The following is an 18,804-nucleotide window of genomic DNA, read 5'->3' on the forward strand; positions in this document are numbered from 1 at the left end:
ATAATAATCCATGTACTGTAGGATAGAATAAAATTCAGAAGACAAAATGGGGGAGAAAATAAAAACTCAGGAACTGGGAAGAGAACTTTGTCAGTGGGGGCTTTGACTGTGAAAAGCTAACTGCATTGTCAGAAGAATAGATTCATGGGCTATTGGGAACCAAAACCAGCTATAGAATGTGTATCTGGGACTTCAGAGGATTCAGGTGGAAGCAGAATAGGAAGACATACCTGCTCACAATGTCAAATTCCTTGGGGAACTGATGGAGGAGAGCTCTGCCAGAGCACAGCAGATGCTTCAGGAAAAGAGACAGAGTTGATCTGTGGGATTACCTTGTGGTGTAGCTGGGATATCTAGGAAGAGAAAATAATAAAGGGCAGTGGAGTAAACATGGAGAGAAAAATAAGGACATTTTCGTGGAACGTACTGTGGAGCTGAAGATCACCTCGGGGCACTGTGGGCTCTGAAACATAAGGGGAAGGCAGAAGAGGTCAGGCAGTCAGAGCAGATAATCCTGTCAGTGCTTCAAGTGTAGTGCTCTCAAAAAAGCAGCCCAGCTCAGAAGGTTTCCAAGTGGACCTTGGAAGGAAACAGAAGGATTTGTTAGGTGAACTTTCAGTCCATATGTGGCTGATGGCTTAAATGCCCTTGTGATGTGAACGGGTCACCATTAGCAGGACAGGTCAGACACTGGTGTGAGGTGGATCTGATTGAACGAGGTAGTTCACATGGGTGTGATTCACTCCTGAAATCAGGAGGTGGGGAAGAGGTGCTCCAGGCACCCCAGCAAAGGTTCTCCTGGAGAGATCCCAGTGGTGCAGGTACTTCCCTGCTGCCTGTGGAGAGACCACGCTACAGCTGGGGGTAAAGTGTGAGGAGGAAGGAAGAGCTGAGAGGAGCTCTGACCATATCGCCCCAGCCTTCAAACCTCCGTACTGCCTGGGGTGTGGGGAAGGCAGAGGAGTTGGGGGTGAAGTTGGGCCTGGGTAAAAGGGAGGAGTGGAGGAGTGAAATACTTATTTGTTTCTCCTCTTTTAATTTGCAATAAATTATTTTTCCCAGAAGATGAGTCTGTTTTGCCCATGATGGAAATGGGTAAGTGATCTCCCTCTCTTTATCTCGACCCGTGAGCTGCCTCTTCTTTTCTCCCTCCGCCCTGTTGAAGAGGGGGAGTGAGCGAGCTGTGGGGCAGGTGGCTGGACCTGACCAAGGCCAACACACCCGGGTTAGTTTGCATCAGGCATCTAAGTGTGTTTTGTCCGCTTCCAGAGGAGTCAGTGTTTGAGCAGAAGGGCAAAGAGCAGATAAGACAGGCAATCAGGAACAGAATATTGGTAGTTTTTTGGTCACTGTTATGTTTCCCTGGAATAGGGAATAGGAGCTGCATGGCTGGATGTTTGAGCTGCTCCCAAGAGCAGTCTGAGTTGACCACTGTGTTGTATAGAGCCTCATGTGGGTGAGACCAAAGAACTCTGCCTCCCTTTCCTCCGTGTGGCACTGGACAACACAAAATTGGGAATGTACCCAAGGGACACAGGCACAGTGAAATGAAAGCAGATGTGGGAGGCATCATGCAAGGGCTGCCTTCTCTTGATTTGAAAAGAGATTCCTGAAGGATTGCATTAATTGCATTACCGTGTGTGGTCCCTTGGTGAGAGCTAGGGAGGTAAGAGCTGTAACATCCAGGGAGGGCTGGTGAGGAATGAGGGGAGGGAGGCAAGGAACAGAGGAGGTAGATAGAGCTTCTGATACAAGGTCACAGTCATGTAAAATACATCGCAGTAAATCGGGGGGGGGGGGGAAGGCCTGTATGTGGGAATATCCTTAAGACAGCAAGCATTCCCTTTTGCCATTTGTAGTATGCAAACCACTTAATCTGGAGCTTTTTCTCTCAATAGTAGTGGCTTGCAAAGGCAGGCAGGTATCACTCCCTGTTTTAGGGATGGAATAACTGAGGCATATGCAAAGGTTACCCTTGCCAATGTATGCAGAGAATCAAGATCTCTGAATCCTGCCTTTTTTAAGGCAAACTGATGGTCTAGCCAGAGATATGATCTAGTTATCTCAGGAAAAGCAGTCCTCTGCTTTGCAAAGGCCACACTTGGTGTTTTTGGTGAATGCTACGGTGTTTCTGTTCAGGGGTCCTGAGATATCACTGTGGTATTCAGATATTTCTGTGGTTTGCATTGCTTCCAGCATAGGTGAGATATTTGATGAAAGGGGAGAAGCAATGTGGCATGTGTGAAAGCTGACAGGTATTAAAAGAAACAAAGTACTGCAGTAGTCAACCTAGGGTACCATGCTGTATTAATTTCAAATATTCAGACTCTTGGTGAGGTTCTGTGGGGACTTAAATGGAGATTATAATGGTATCTTATATAAGTTCATTCCAGCATTGCAAAATTTAAAAAAAAAAAAAAAATCACTGAAGATAAAAATTTTAATTAAATTCTTTATCTTTGATTGAAAATTTAACTTCCAAAGGAAGATTAACATAGCATCATGAGTAACCATGGGATGATTTCATCACCACTAATTTGAACATGAAATGCATCAGCATATAGAATTCAGACGGCTTTGTGAATTAAAAGCCTCTGATGTCTGTATTAGAAATATCCTGCGGATATAATTTACGTATCAAAGCTTCCATTCTACTTTTGTTACAGCATATGGTGGTTAGCTCTGATGGTGCTTTATATTTTAGAGTGCCAGTGACTCACTGATATTCTTAACCATTTTCCTCTGCTGAGCTAGCAAGTGAGAATTACTTTTTTGCTGGTGTGTGTGAAAAGAGACAGACAACCTTTAACCTTTCTGAACTCTCTTACTTTGCATATTGGCATAAGAGGAAAAGTAGTGCACTTTTAGAAAAGTCCAGGCTGTCATCCTGGACATTGACCACGGGCTTTGTATGGTTTTTTTTAAATTTAAATAATCCCAGTAACTTCTTTTTTTGCTTGGTTCAACACGATGTTATGCTTATAACTCTCATGAAGGAAAATAAAGCAAGCCAGAGAGTACCAATCTTCCCGTCACTTTTGCATGTTTAGTAAAATAAACCAATAAAAACTTTTAAAGAAAAAATGAAGATTAATCAGTGAAAAAGCTGTAAAACCAAAGTGTTTTCCCCCTACCCTGCGGAATTGTTTGTTTTATTATGTTTTTATTTTGAAAGCTTTTCCATTAAATTGCAGTCTTTTGAAAGATAAGAGTCAGCTCCAATAACTGCCTAAACTTTTTTTGGTGACTCCATTATTTCTGAATTCACTGAAACCTCAGTTTCTGTCTAAGAGATTGTGATTAAAGTTACAATAAAGTACATTTTAAAAATTAAGAGGTACATCATTGAGATATTTTTAACAAGAAATTTGTTTTCATTTTTAAAACAACTGTAATGTCAAGGTACTTAGAACAAAAGGGGCAATTGATATTGTTAAATTGAAAAACTTGGAAAATTTAGGTTTCGTTATGAAATAATTGGAAGAAGGAAAAGTTATCTGTGGATGATGGAACTAGCATGAAAATACATTTTTGGTTTTAGGCACTTGGGTTAGAGTAGAAAAAGCTTTCCAGTGCCACTGGGGATGTAAGCTTCTCTTTGTGCTATTCCCTTATTTGACAGCAGTCCTGTATGAGCGGGGGCCTTGAGTTCTTTGTTTGAGCTGTTGGGAAGTCCTGTGGGACCAGAACTTTCCATGCTGACTTCTGTGGGAGAAAGTCTTGTTGAGATCACACTTCAGTAAAAGAACTGTTTGTGAACAGAGTCCTGATCAGAAAAAGTTCTGTGAACAGATATATTTGCTTTTCACTGCTTCTTCGGGTCTTGCCTCCAGCTGAGTCTCTGCTAATGAAATAAGGAGGGGCAGCAAGGTGGACAAGCTGCTGGAGGGGCTGCCAAGCACCTGCTTGCAAGGTGTCCCCACTTCAGAGGGTGCCTGAAGCAGTAAAGCCATTGGACCACATTAGCTTTCCGTAATGTCACTGTAAAGCAGCACTCTGCCCAGCTAAGCAGAGCTTCAGTTCAAGACGAAAAAGAGATAAATATAAAATGATAGATAATTTTCCTTTGAATTTAGGACTAGTAAGTTCAATGCTTGTTTTGCAAAGAAATCCATTGTGTTTAACTTTCTGGAGGTTGTGTACCTGTATTTTCTGCAGTAACTTCTAAATTGTAAAGTATAAAGTGCTTTTGTCCACCTATGAAATACTACTGCATTTATTTTCATTAATTATATTTTTATGTTTTAATATATCTAGTATTTATTGAAATATCAACAATTTAATATAATTAATTAACCATGTAGTAATAATTGTTTAGTTAGTTATTAATATAATTCTTCTGATATGTCTACCATTCATTTGAGGCCTTGCTTACATTCGTGGGTCCATTAATTTCAGAAAAATTCATATCAGCTAAGTTTTGCCTCCCTACTGAAACTTGGAATTAAGTGTCTGAGCTTGTTAGGGCTTACTGTATGCAGCTGATGTAAAATAATAGCCAACAACAGAGAGAAAAGAGGTGATGATTATTATATAAATAAACCTGTGTGCTCCTTTTTTGCAACAGGCTTTTTTGCCAGTGTGTGTTTTTCACGTTGTGGTTCTTCTGGCATGTCAGCTTTTTGTACATAAACTGTTCATTCAGTACCTAATGGGGGATCTACAAGAGAGGTGGAGAGGGACTTTTTACAAGGGCATGTACTGATAGGACAAGGGATAATGGCTTTAAACTGAAAGAGGGCAGGTTGAGATTAGATATTAGGAAGAAAATTATTACTGTGAGGGTGGTGAGACACTGGCACAGGTTGCCCAGAGAAGCTGTGGCTGGCCCATTCCCTGGAAGTTGTCAAGGCCAGGTTGGAATGGGGCTCTGAGCAACCTGGTCTAGTGGGAGGTGTCCCTGCCTATGGCAAGGGATTGGAACTAGATGCAGTTTAAGGTCCCTTCCAACCTAAACCATTCTGTGATTACATACTTTGAAACAGTAGGGGAAATAGATAATTTACCTACTCTTGGATCTGCAGAATAAAACTTTCCACATTTGCAGTGGTGAGTATTTTTCAGGCATTTTTATATGCTTTTCAGAATTTAACTTATCTGTCAGAGTACTCCAAAGATCTAAATATAGCAGACTGTAGTGTTTTGAAGTGATAGTTTAGAATGAATTTCCACATCTCAAAACTGGCACCTGTTTGATCAGAATACAGTGAATTATGGCCACTCCTACTGCATTTCACTATCCATTTCTGGTTGCATGCATATTAATGGTGATTCAGTGTGCCTTTTGTGCTTGGCAGTCTGATTTTCACAGCTAAGAGGTAAATATAAATAGCATGATTTCAATTGCAAAACATTGACTTCCTCCCAAAGCAGATGTTTTTTTATCTAGCTAGTGGTAGGATATTTCAAGGCAAGATCACTGTTCCTATTTACATTTAAAGATAAAGAGCCAAAATGAAAAGAACACCTCGATATATTTGTGTTTTGATTGTTAAGTATTGGCTTATCTCTCTGACAGTCCTTCCTTCACTAAGGTATCTTGGATATCTAAACTGCTTTTATTAAAATTGTCTGTGCTTTTAAAGGCTGAATGGTAGAATCAGGTGTTAGTTTTGTTTATTTTTAATTAGAATGCTAGTTAATTTTGATCTTGATCCTGTTTGATTACGTGACTTTCCTTTCATTTTTTCCCACTGGTAGCTCCAAAATACTATGAAATAAAAAAACTTTTGGATCATTGATGTCAGTGACAGAAGGGAGTAGACTCCTCTGCTGCTGCAGATCTTACCAGAGCAGCAGGAAAGTTATCAGCTTTTTTAATTAGGAGCTTTCTGAAGGTCACTGCCCTCATGGCTCAGATGCAGTACCAGATCACACTATGTCTCTGTGCATCTTTGACAAGCAGTAAAGCTCAGCTTGTTCCAGTTTGGTCACTCAAGTATGGACTTCTTTGTGTAAGAAAGGACCTGATGAATATTTGCATCTCCCTCACATTTTGAATGTTCTTCTCTCAAGAATTGAATACCTTATTTTTCTGACTGAGCCAGGACTAGAGGCAAGAGTTTGAATCCCTTTTAGCTTTTTCAATTGCCCCTGAAGCCAAAAATGTTCCCTCACTTTCTGCTCTTCCTTCCCATCTTTCTTCATGAAATCTATGGTCCAACTGCTATATGAAATGTTATCCAGCATTTTTAACAGCATCTGCAACCACAGTTAGATTTCCGTAGATCCAGCCCAGAAAAAAAACCCAACTTATCCCACCTCCACGGGCATTTGTGTACAGTTTTAAGAGGCTTCCAGACCTGAGGTTTCATCTTCTGTTCCCTCCGTAACAATAAAAGCAGAGTTAATTGTAACTGGCAGATGCTCAGTTTATGAAGTGCAAACAGGTCTAGAATAACATGTGTGCAAGTGCCCAAGGTTAGATACACAAGTTAGTAAAAGGAATTTAAGTTCACATTGTATTGAAAAGAACTTTTCTATGTTGTTTGCATTTTTGAACTAGGTATGAAAACATTTAAGTGTTCTTTTTCACCCAGTAGTATGATATATAGCTTATTTAGGTCAGAATGATTTTGGTGTCCGACCAAATACTTCAGTCCTTATTGATGCAATAGCACAGGTGTTTTATAGAGTTTTATGTTTCTAAATTAGCTGGTAACTTCTTTTAAAGAAGCATTGATTTTTCTTTCTTTTCCAGTTTGCTCTTCTCAGTGTGTGTTGCAGTAAATGTCACATTGAATTTGTGACTCTGTGAAGCCTGCTATACCACAGAATTTTAAATGCCTAAGAGGTGTTTTTTTCTTCTTGTGCTAATCTTAATCAAATGACCAACCCTTGCTACTTACCTGGATTCCTTGGGAGCTTCAGCTTTCCCCTCCCCCCCTTTCTTCTTTTGTTCTTAGAAAATTTGATTATTCAACAATTAGGCTTCAGGCAGAATGGTAAATGACATGTGGATAGTAAGGAGGTCAGAAGCTCCCACATACAACCTGTTGAGTCTTCACAGAGGAGTTATTTTGTGCTAAATTATCTGCATGTGTTAGTGATCTGTGTTCTGGCAAGGATGAATGAGAGGCTGAGCATAGTGAAAATCTCTAATAGAAGAAATGGTGGACACATTCATTCTGGTGAATCCCACTCTCTGTCAGAACTGTGTCTGCTGCCCCCGCTAAATCAAATTCTTTTTCAAGTTAGCAGCTCTGAGACTGCCTGCTAGGCTGCTGTGCTGAAAAAGGATTTCCCATTTGGGTTTGATTCTGCCACCCTGTTTAGCTTTTGGAATGAATTGCTTTTGGAACCACTCTGTGGATAGGTTTAGTACTGCACCAAGTCTGAAGGAGTTGGAGTTTGACTCAAGAGATGGATGGGGGTGTGTTGTTCTGTGACCATGGAAAGAAATGTATGTGTGGTGGTGGTTTCAGTTGTGTGTGACATCAATATTTTCATGATCCCCCTTTGAATCCTAAAAGCTGTGTTTATGTTTTCTGAGTGCAGAGTTTCAGAGTGGAGAGCCGGATCTTTACCTCGAAGCTGCATCGAAGGCGGATTGTGAGTCTTGGGCTGTGGCACTGGGAGAGGCAAACTCGGAAGGTTTGCGGCATAAAATTCAGCAGCTCCGGAGGTTGATCATGGAAATCAAAGAGGAGAGATCAGCAGATGAAGCACGGCAGTTTCTCCCTCCATCCCAAGCAGACAGCCTGGGAGAGCCCCAGTTCACGAGTAAGTGCGTGTGCTCATTCTGTTGAGTGGTACAATAGGAATGGCCCAGTCTCCGTAGTGGCACAGATTGTGTCACAAGCAGGGTACGTAGTGCTGTTTAACTTCTTGCTTGTCAAAGTGTAGTTGTAGAGGAAGTAAACTGATGAGAATTGTCTTTAAATGCATTTACCTGATATATTTTGGGTTATGCAGATAACCTTCAGGGGAATGAATGTGTGGTTTCTGTGCTTCTGGCTTTTCCTCTCGAACCTGTTTTCTTCATAAGACTTAGAAATATTTTTTCCTCTTTTATGTCCTACATGAACATATGGACTACTGTTTAAAATGTAGTTTGATAACTTTGATAAATGTATAAAGTTTTAGTGATACTTAAATTAGTATCACAGATTTGTTCTTTGTGATATAAAAGCACTCGGGGGATTTGAATGCAAGTAGCCATATGTTGAGTTGTATTTAGTGCACAGGGGTCTAGAGACTGTATTTCAGTTGCCCAGTCACTTAATCAACTCTACATCCAGCATATTCCTAAAGCTGTTTCAGGTAATACGCTAGTGGGAGAACTCAACCCAGAAATTTGCTGTAACTTCATTTGAAAAAAAAATATAAATCTTTTTTGTTATTTTTTTCTGACCTTTCTAAGCTCTGCAGCTGTAAATTTTCTGGCACAGATGCGAATGATTAGCTACAGTAATGAGAACAGTGTGAAGCTACACTTATTCAGAAACATCAAGTTTGCATGGAGCAAACACAGTTATAAATTTGGGGCTTTATTTCTTTGTGGTTTGTTTTTGTGATTGTGTGGGGTTTTTTATAAATAAAAATCTTGTTCCAGTTCATATACCAATTTGGTCCTTCTCATCTGACCAACTTCTTCAATACTGACAAATACTTAATACTGTTCACTGGAGACAATACATAAACGTCAACAAGAGACAGTTTAATTTCTACAAGCTTCATTGAAACTGTAGTTGTGGTCCAATTACTTTCTGCAGCAGGTGAACAACTCAGTGTTATTTACCCTTCCTTCCCTTCTTCCCTCCCTTTTCTCTTGCTGCAGCTCTGTTGTTCACTCCTTTATTCTAGGACAAGAAGAAAATATTGTCCTTTGCAGTAAAAGATGCAACAGAACATTATTTCACAACGGATTAGAATGTTGTTTTTGTTCTTGGTATATTAGGAAAGGAATCAGTGTGCTTATTTTCTAACAAAGAGAAGTTGGTTTTGTTGCTTTACAGTTTGTAGGTCAATAAAGTGGTTATATTTTACTATAATAACCTGATTTACATACTTTCACACAACATGGGTTTTGGTTTTTAATGTGATGACATACCTACTTAAAAATTATTTGTTATATTTAATATTTTCCCAACAGTATATACTTAGTTATTGGGATTGAAGATCTTACAAGTATCCATCCATGAAAGGCTGGGTTTTTTTTAATTAGTTTCCCTTCCCAGCAACGGAAAGTTTCTGTTAAAAAGAAAAGTCTTCAAAAGTAGTCTTTTTTTTTTTTTCCAGGCAAATATTTCATGCAAAGTTCTCTTTCACTGTAAGTTTGTAACATAAAATATTACTTCAGTGGCAATGGCAGGTAGGTAGAGGCATATGAAAGCTTTACTATGTATTAAAAGGCAAGACATGGAAATCAAATTATTTCTAATTTCTTTTTTCCTTAATGTTTAAAGGTATTCAGAGAATTGCAAATGAACCAAAGCTGGAGTTCAGTCTTGGTAAGATATCATTTTGAATTTTTGCAATTGTAGTGGCCTCTGTGTGTGAAGAGATTATATATACATATATATATATAGAGAGAGAGAGAGAATGTTTTACAGTGTAACATGTTACCTGTTTAAAAAAAAAAAAGAAGAGCCCTGGTTCTTTTAGGTGGGAAGATGTGCCTGAGGTGCCTGTGCATATCTTTTGAAATGCTGATTATAGTTTCTTAATTGGTTGGAATGGCTAAAGGTCTATTGAATTCTCTAATGCTGTGCTGCTCAACCAAGCTGAAAATCTGCCCAACAGCTTTTGTGAATGTCATTTATGAAATGCTGCTTATTTGGGAAAAGACATTCAAGTAGAAGTTCTTAAAAAGATATTTTGTTCAGATAAGAGTCCTGTTACTTTAGAACAAGCTTGAATCTAGAAGTGATATTATTTTGTAGAGTCAATATAAATGTGTACCTGATTTTGACTTTTTATACTTAGTGTAAGTAATTAGTATATGAGAGCTATATATTGCTATAGTATGTAAGAGAACTTTGTTTTGGGAGGTGTTATATCAGCTCAAGCCTCCCCCTCTGTTCAAAGCTACACATCCTGATTAAGATGACTCGGTAAGTCAAGCAAGCTAATTGAATGATCATGTATTTGTGATACAAGATATAAAGGTGCACAGTATTTGCAGCCCCAAACTGCATTTAGAAAGAAAGATTTTCTACTTTGACACTGTTCTTTCAGTGCAAAAGCTCTGAAGCTTTTGAGACGGTAGGTGAAATAGTTATTTGCTGCAGAAGCAATAAATACAATAATTCCATAGCAGCGATAAGAACAATAGCTAGGTTTAGTTGATTAATGGTTGAGCTCTCTCTTCAAGTTGTCTTTTCCAACTTAAAGGGTCCTATGATTATTCCCTGCTCTTGTGTGCAGGAAAATAACACAATTGCAAATAGTGTCCAGTTTGAAATATCTGATGCTACATCCTCCATGCATTCTGAACAGACTAAAACTTGTCAAATTTGTTATGATTTTTGCATCCATATGACCTGCTAATATTCATCTTATGTACTCTAAGAAACTTTTACTCGTTGTTATTCAGTATCTGTTACATTTTTTCTGGTGTAAAAACTTTAAAACACCTATTTCAAAAGAGAGTGTGTATGTGAGGAAAAGGGAAATATAGATCTCTGTAAGCAGGATATTATATAAATATCCACCAGACTCCATTATTTGGAGATACTGAATTATCTACAAACAAGTATCCCTGAGAAACTCCCGAACACAGCAAACAGATTGGCATCAGTGACATGACTGCAGGTTCTGTTTCTGCCCATTCCTTCATGGGAGCCTGTTTCCTGACCTTGTCCTTGGATCTGGGTTTTTACTTGACTTGTGTGCTGCTGCTACTATGCTGATGTAAAAGCTGATACCCTAAAGCTGTGCCCTCAGGGCAGATGCAGTTCTGTTTGATACCATCATTTTTAGACTAACTTTATCTGGGTAGCTTTATCTGTATGTCTTTTAAAAATTAGATAGTTATGACATTACAATAAACTTTGTCTAGTAGTTTTTTTTTTTTCCTGTAGGGACTATTCCTGCTGAAATTGTTAAATGTAGGCATGGAAGAAAGGCCTGGATCTCTGTTGGGGAATCACCATGTCATAATAATTATTGAGCTATTTTAACTTTTCTGTGCCTCTCATTATGCATTATATAGGTGATGTGACTGTAATATATGGGCACAGCTAGTAATTGCAGTGTTCCAGTGATACCAAACTCCCAGAATGACTCTGGTGTGGTGTAGGAGAGGAAGGAAGGTGCTGCAGGTAGTGACTGCAAATTAAATGAGCAATGCTTCAGGAGAAGTTGCTTTCAGTGATAAATGTGCCCCAGCAGGCAGAGGTGTAGAAACAAAGTAAAGCCATTTTCAGACTTGTGCTGGACGAATCTCTGTTCACTCATGGTGTCAGTGTTTGTGTTTTGTATTAGGTTGTTTCTAGTAGGCTTTTATGTTCTGTGGTTTGTTTTCCAACATTATTGATTGAGTCATTGCAGCTCTCTGAGTGATCTTATACATTGACTTCTGCTGCTGCTCAGGTAACAAATAAAAATAGCAGAGTAAACCTCTTGTTTTTGACTGGTACTCCTGCCCAGTGTCATAAACCAGGGATATTTGACCATGCAGGAAACTGCATAAAGCTGATTCTTAGTGTCTTCATCCTTCATCCATTCATGCTACATATTTAAGCATAAGGTATTTACATTAGGGGAATCCAGCATCTGTGCTGTTCACCTGGTTACTGACAGGGCTGGAAGGGACTCACTCTGGCAGCCTGGTCTGGGCACTTGGGGAACACGCTCTGCTGCTGGCAGGCCAAGGACACTGGTTGACTGACATTGCCCTTTGAAGGCTTGGATTATGTCTAATTAAAGACTTGGCATTAACTTTAGCTAATCAAGGACTTCCAAGATCTCTCTGTGAGGTGGTGCAAAGCAGGATGAGATGGGAGAGGGATTTGCTGCAAGCAGACACACTGCTGCGATGTGTGCCTGGCTTAGGTAACCAAATCTTAGGGCTCTATAGAGACATTTCAGCTTGATTAGACTGGCCTTTGGCATTTAAAATTTGGAAGGCAAATCTATCAGCTAATGACCTGTAAAGCTGGTCTCTAGCCCTGAAAGAATGGCTTATAGCTATAATTTTGTTCATATGCACTGTATAATCAATATTATATTAGTGAAGTAGCATGTATATATATATGCAAATAGACATTTGCTTATATCAGTTATTATACATGTTTTTAACTCTATTAAAAAAATTGAAAGTTTTCTCATAACTGTATTTTAACTCTTCTGTCACTAGCTGGTCAATAAATAACATTCAGGAATGGAACTTGAGTAACTGAAACAAAATGCAGCTTTTTAATAATATCTGGATACTGCCTAATACATGAGTTTTATTTAGGGACAGTAAATACTGCTTTTCAAAGTTCGAGGTTCTGATAACTACATTTTGAAATAACATTGCTAAAGTCTTCCTAGGGGTTTGTATTCTGTTGTGGTAGCTGTCTTGCTGCATCCTATATCCCTAACATTCTAGAAAGCATTCTCTTCATAAAATGTTGGAAACATTGCCTTCTTTTCTTTTATTTTAAAGTTCAATAAAGTGTCTTTTTCTTTTTTTTTTCTTTTCCTGAGGTTAAAGCAAAGAAATAAAACTCTTCTGAGTTACGGCTTTCCACTGCCATACACTCAGGATTTTCAGGAGTGTACCTGCTCATACTCGTAACATAACTCTGGAGTCAGAGCATTCTTTAGACTAAGATGTTTGATTTTTGCATTTCTGGGGACTCTTTGGAAAAATGGCTGATTTCTGAACCTTGTAGCTGCTGATAAGTTTTACTTTGCAAACTTTCTCCTGTTGTTTGGCTTTTCAAGTCATCGTGTTCTGCCTGCTGTTCCATGACGGAGGTAGCAGGGTGCTGAGCAGAGAGGAGGAACAGAGCAAAAGGGATCAAAACAGACAGTGGGCCCGAATAACAAACCAATCTAACACACAGTGAAGCTGATAAGAATCTTTCTCATGACTTTGAAGTGTGCAGGGTTAGTTCTTTCATAGATGTTTATTTTGGAGCTACTGTTCTTGGCTGCTTCTTTAAAATATCCCATCCCTTGAGTCCCAGATGTAACTAAATATGGTGCAGGTTCCTGACTTTCCATTGATGTAGCATAGCTACTGTGTGGTATGTCAACTCAGCTAAAGTATTAGGTAATAGTTATGGGAAATAAATTATATCATACATGTTGGTGAACACTATTGTGAAGTTTTCAAGAGCTTGCACCTCTAAAGGAATTTGTATTTACCTGATGGTGAACTGACAAAGCAGCACAAGAAAACTCCAATAATCAGAAAAATAAGGGAGCAGGATCAAAGGCACAGTTGGTAGTCAAAGTGCTCAAACATGAACTTGGTTATGAACATGATGTTAACATGGAAAAACAAATTAGAAAAAAAAAATCAGAGAAGTTCATTACTCAATGGTCAGTAGAATTAATTTTGACACATTTTAGTGGTTTTTTTTGCAGTTGTCTCATGGATTAGAGTTGTGAAGAGAGGGCAAGGGATACTGTGGGTGTGGTATAGTGATCTAAACACCTGTATAGAAAGGAATGTCCCTGCACATGTTGTAGGCATATTCAGACAGTAATTTTAATGAGAGCACCTTTTGGAAATGAGGCATTTCCAAAAGCTCTAATTTTTTTTGCAAATATGTTAGGGCAGTGAAATTTGATGGACTGCTCTGTTGTTGAGTAACATCTTGGTACTTTTCAAAGTATAGCATAGGGCAAATCTTCCGGGTATGTCCTTTTACAAAATCTCATTAAATGGTGCACAATTTACAGAAAACTTCAAGTAGTTGAAAGAATTAAAATTAGAAATTTCTACATTATTTACTTATTCATTTTACCAAGTAATGGGTTGATACAAGAATGGTCTACCTGTAAATGCAGAAGTTTTTATTATCCACTGTCTTATTTTTTCCCAAGTACTATTGTAATGGCATCTCTTGGAAAAGACCTTGAAGCAGATTTAACTCTGCATACTGAACATAAATGGTACACTGATGGTGCTCAAAGAGCATGACTAAATGATTTTTCCAATTCTGAAACATAATTTGGAGCTCTTTCAGCAACAGCTGTTCCTAGAAGAATGATAAGAAGAAAGACGTGTTTTTATCCATATCACACACTTGAAACCTGAGTCTTGATCGTAGCAGAACTTTCCCATCTAGCTTGGTTATCCTTCTGCTTCATCAAGGTACGAGTTGGTGAATAACTGCTCTGTCGTGTTAGCCAAAAAAATGAAAAAAAAATATCATCATCATCATCACACTTTTGAGTAAATTTAAATAGTGATCATTTCTCTATGAATCAAATTCACAGTGTCACTTATTGCCAAAGGGTATTTATCCGTCAAAAAAAGTTAAATGTTGGCCATGTTAGGAACAATAGTAGCAAAAACATAAAAATGAAGGCTGGGTTTGAGATTTTTACAGTTTACTTTTACATTTTGCTCTTTTTTGTTCTAACTTTACTGAAGTTTGTTCTGATCCCACACAAATTCCATCTTCCACCAAACAAGGTAGTCAGGTTTTTTTTCCTAGTTTTACAGATGTATATTAGATGCTGTTTCTTCCCAGCAACAACAAAAAGTAGATAAAAGACAATTTAAATTGAACAGAAGATGTCCAGGAAGTAGAAAAGCTCCCATGTGATTGGAAAGAATGCTCTTGTTTTCCTTTGGGAATTACTTATTGGGCTTTTTTCTGCTTTGAGACTTTTGCACTGCCACATAAGATGCCTTAAATGCAGTTTATTCTTAGTAAATCAGTGTTACTGGGATGAATTCTTTTTTGACTGAAAGAAATCTTCCCAAAGAGATAGCAATTCAAGCCCAGTCTAGGAGACTGTTGACATGTTTAAGTGAGTTTGATTTAGGACTTTTAATGTTTTTAGATTAACTCCTGAGAGAGTTTCTTCTTCCTCCACTTAGGCTGGTGAATTTGAGTAACTTCCAGTCGATTTCAGTGCAGTTAAAGGAACAAGTGAAAAGATCTTCCAAAAATCTTCTAAGGCAGTGAATGCCCATCACCTGTCATGTCATACTGTCAGCTTTTAGCAGCAGTTGATGATGGATGGAAGCTTTCTTTATTGTATGCAGATGTTGTGTGAACACTGTTGAAAAGTTATATGAGGATGGATTTGCCAAGACTCAACATTCTTTTTTATCCACCTCTCCTCCCACAGTACTTTGTTAGCTTTTGGGCAGGATTTTGGGATCCTGTGATAACCCTTGCCAAACTGAAACTAACCTTTTTTTTTTTAATTATTATTTTTATAGACAGCTTTCTGAATCTCTGCTCCTTTAGCATTGTGCACCTCTTTAAAAGGCCAAAGCTATCTAGATCCTACCATTGTGACTTGATAATTTTAGGCCATTTTGTTGTAATAAAATAGTCATAATGCCATTACTGAAGTAACTAAAAATACGAAGGGGATGTATTGGTGTGTCTTCCCTTTAAAATCTTGCCTTCAGAGTCTTGCATAACTCTTCTGTTACGGGCATAGTCAGCCTCCCTCTTGCAGAAGGCTGTCCCGTTCCGTTTGACAGCGTCAGTCTGCATTCTCTATTTGGCTTTCCAATTTCATTCATTATATTCCCCCTCACTCTATGCATAACATATTATACCATTCTGATTTGCTAACCTGCAATGTTCACTATGTTAAACCCTCTTTTGAGCATGCTGTGTGTGATAAAATTATAAAAAAAAAACAAATCCAGGAAATAAGGGGTGGGGGACATGGACACATACCCCAAAAAGGTCAAAACTAGAATAGTTTTCAAAAACTCATATCCTTGTTCAGTTTTTTAACAGATGTAGTGGGTTTGAGTCCTAGGGAACTAGGCCAGATTTTCAAATCTGTATCTCTAGGCACTAGAATTGTGGAAATCTATTCTTCAATCCCTTTGGGGCAGGGCATGTCTTCATTGTATTGCAGGTAGAGAAGCTGTTAAGTATTAATCTGTACTAATTGTATTGCTGAACATGCAAGGACATAAAAATCCCCAGTAATGGAACTTGGGAAGATGTTCAGTTTGTGTTCTGCCTGCTTTTTGCACCTTAGACAGTCTGAAAAATTCTTTCTGTACTACTATGTACTTTACAGTTACATAGAATTCTTTATCTATATATTTGTATATAAAGTTATATAGATATTCTATGTAGTTCATATGTATGAAAATTTGTTGCTGAAAACCTGTTGTATCTAGTAGTCACAGAAATATTTTGAACTTGTCAGCATCCATTTGATACTTAATGATTTTCATTAAACAGCTTTGAGTTGTGTAAATTCAATTTCTGTGTTGGTGTTAGAGATTAAAGTTCTACATTGCACTGTGCTATGTAGGAGTTAGTCACCACAGTGGGCTTGTTAAATGCTGGGGTGTCTCTTTACTGTGAAGTGGGTCAGAGCAGATGATGAACCAGCATAAGGGAGTAAATAATTTCTGATTGACCATATTCCAGTATGGTGGAGTTACAGGAATCCACTGGTGTACTGATGCAAGTGGTAAGTAGCATGAGGACGTTCCGAGGTATCAGTATTAAACCCAGGTGCAAACTGAGTTTCAGGCAGTTTTCTTCCATTTTACTCTGTGAAATTGAAGTATCTCCTGTTTCTTAAAAGCTTTTGCTTTTAAGAAAAAAAATTGTATTTGAACTGTCAGGATAAAGTGGATGACAACCTTGTAAATACAAATACACTTGAATCACGGCTGTGACTAAGAGAAACTTTTAAATCTAATAGAATAAAGATTCTCACAGTGACTCTCACATGTTTTAATACAAATGCTTATCTAGAGATAAATTTTGAATAGCTATGGCTAATATGTTTAGAGAGGAGTTTGTAGATACCTGAATTTGAAAAGCTATTTAACATTTGGAAGTGTTTTTTTAGAATTTGACCATTCTGAGAGACAGGGGCTTATCGTCTTAGCTCTCGAATCATGCAGCAGATAATAGGATTAAATTCTATCAAAAATGTACAAATTCTGAAATCTTGTCAGAGTTAGGAAACTGCTGCATTTACAAGGCCAGGAAAAAGGAGGATAAGACTAAGAAGAACCTTTCTTTTTCGAATTTTAAATAAATAAAATTGGTAGGCTTCTTAGGTAAAATCAGTTTCTTGATACTGAAAATGCTGCTTTTGTATCTGTCACATTTTTCTTATAGACTTTGTAATTGTTGTCTCGTGTTTGCAGAATTCCTTTTATCAAAAATTTCAGAGATAAGGTTATTTCTACTGAAAACTATGTTTTCTGTGAGTTTGGGTGCCAGTTCAGTATCCCAGTGAGGCTGGGTACTAGAAACAGATTGATTACAACCAGTCAGTCATATCATGGGTTCATCTACCTCATTCCTTACCAATAAGGGTACTCATTCTAGTAATTCTATTTTCTGAGGTAAAATACTCATATCTATCAGTAATCTTTGTGATAATTTGTAAGGCTGATTGAAAGCTACGTAGGAAAAGGGTTCCAGAGTTACTTAAGAATTTATAAATGTAGGTAGAGATTTAATGCAGTTCTGTCAATTTTGAGCTACTTTATTAATTTTTTTCTCACTTAGGTATTAAAAAACCACCAACAAACAACTCAGTGGGTACCTAATTTGTCCTTCAGTAGTTTTGCAAGAATAACAGTTGGCTTCTGAAAGTATTGGGTGATCTGGTGAATGTGACATAAATTTTTCGATTATTCTGATGAAATGGAAAACTTGTGTTTCCAGGGTATTTTTAAACTAGTTCATAGGAATGTAGGATTAAAGATCATTAAGTTGGAGAGAAGTTATTTTTGGCACATACTGCTGCTCTTTTTTCATCATTATTTTTCTCTTCCTGCTTTTCCTTCTAAAAAATACCTCCTACTCTGCATAGTTCTCCTACTTGTCTTGCCAGCCTATGTGCTCTTTCCAGTTCAATCTTTAAACCTCATTCTCCCAAATGAGGCTCTTCAGATTCCCTAGGATGACTCCCATGTGGGTGTCATACTAGGAGACTTGGTTTGTAGGGCTGTCTTTGTGTGTGCACCTACATGTGGCCTATTACCCCTTTGGTCTTTAGGGGGCTGGAGTGGCAGAATAGAGCGAGTGACAGAGGTTTGTGTCAGCTCAGGGGCTGAGCTGGGAAGGGCAGAATGATGGCTTACCTGGTAGTTTTCTGCCATGGAAGGAATTCTTATGGGCATCCTCTTCCTAGAAGAGACTGGCACTGAGTCCATTCTCCCATTGCATCCCCACACAGCCACAGATCCAGGTCTTGAATGACCTGATGGCTTTGTGCTTCCCTGGTGCAGAGTGAATCTATGACTGATTTCTCTGTGGATCCAGGACATTTTTTCTGAATGAAGAGGGCTATTTAGATCTTTATTAAAAATAATTTCTAATGCAGATAATTTGTACACATTTGGCAACAAGCGAAATAAGGATGAGTTATTCCTTTGTTGTTATAGAAAGCTCTGTAAGACTTCCTTACCTACAACAGAGATTTGGATGGCAATCCTGGCACTGCTGCCTTCTTCCACCCTTTCCCTACCTCCCAGGAAGCTGACATTTTAACTATTCAGAATGCAATTGATTTTTTTTTTTAATTCCTTAACTATGCTGTTGTCAGGGAGGCTTAGAAAACATACAGTGCCTGCAGAATGTTTCCAGCAATAGGTGTTAGTCTTCTCCACAGCTTCATTGCTAAGAATAAGCTACATCTTCATAAATCCTTTAAAACTACACTGTTTCTTCTGGCAACAGG

General features: G+C 38.2%; 1 protein-coding gene across 7 annotated transcripts in view; it reads left to right on the plus strand.

Moving 5' to 3' along the window:
• Positions 1-18,804, plus strand: part of INPP4B (inositol polyphosphate-4-phosphatase type II B) — a 332,585-nt gene that overhangs the window by 126,961 nt on the left and 186,820 nt on the right. For 6 of the 7 annotated variants that reach the window (XM_064651566.1, XM_064651565.1, XM_064651567.1 and 3 more), the window contains 2 exons: positions 7,498-7,722; positions 9,408-9,452. In XM_064651566.1, coding sequence (XP_064507636.1) covers positions 7,498-7,722; positions 9,408-9,452 — 270 coding nt within the window. Of the gene's footprint in view, positions 1-7,492; positions 7,723-9,407; positions 9,453-18,804 lie in introns of all 7 variants that reach the window. The other variant, XM_064651568.1, reaches the window with a different exon arrangement.

Source organism: Pseudopipra pipra, chromosome 4 (genome assembly GCF_036250125.1).
Source record: "Pseudopipra pipra isolate bDixPip1 chromosome 4, bDixPip1.hap1, whole genome shotgun sequence".
NCBI lineage: Eukaryota > Metazoa > Chordata > Aves > Passeriformes > Pipridae > Pseudopipra > Pseudopipra pipra.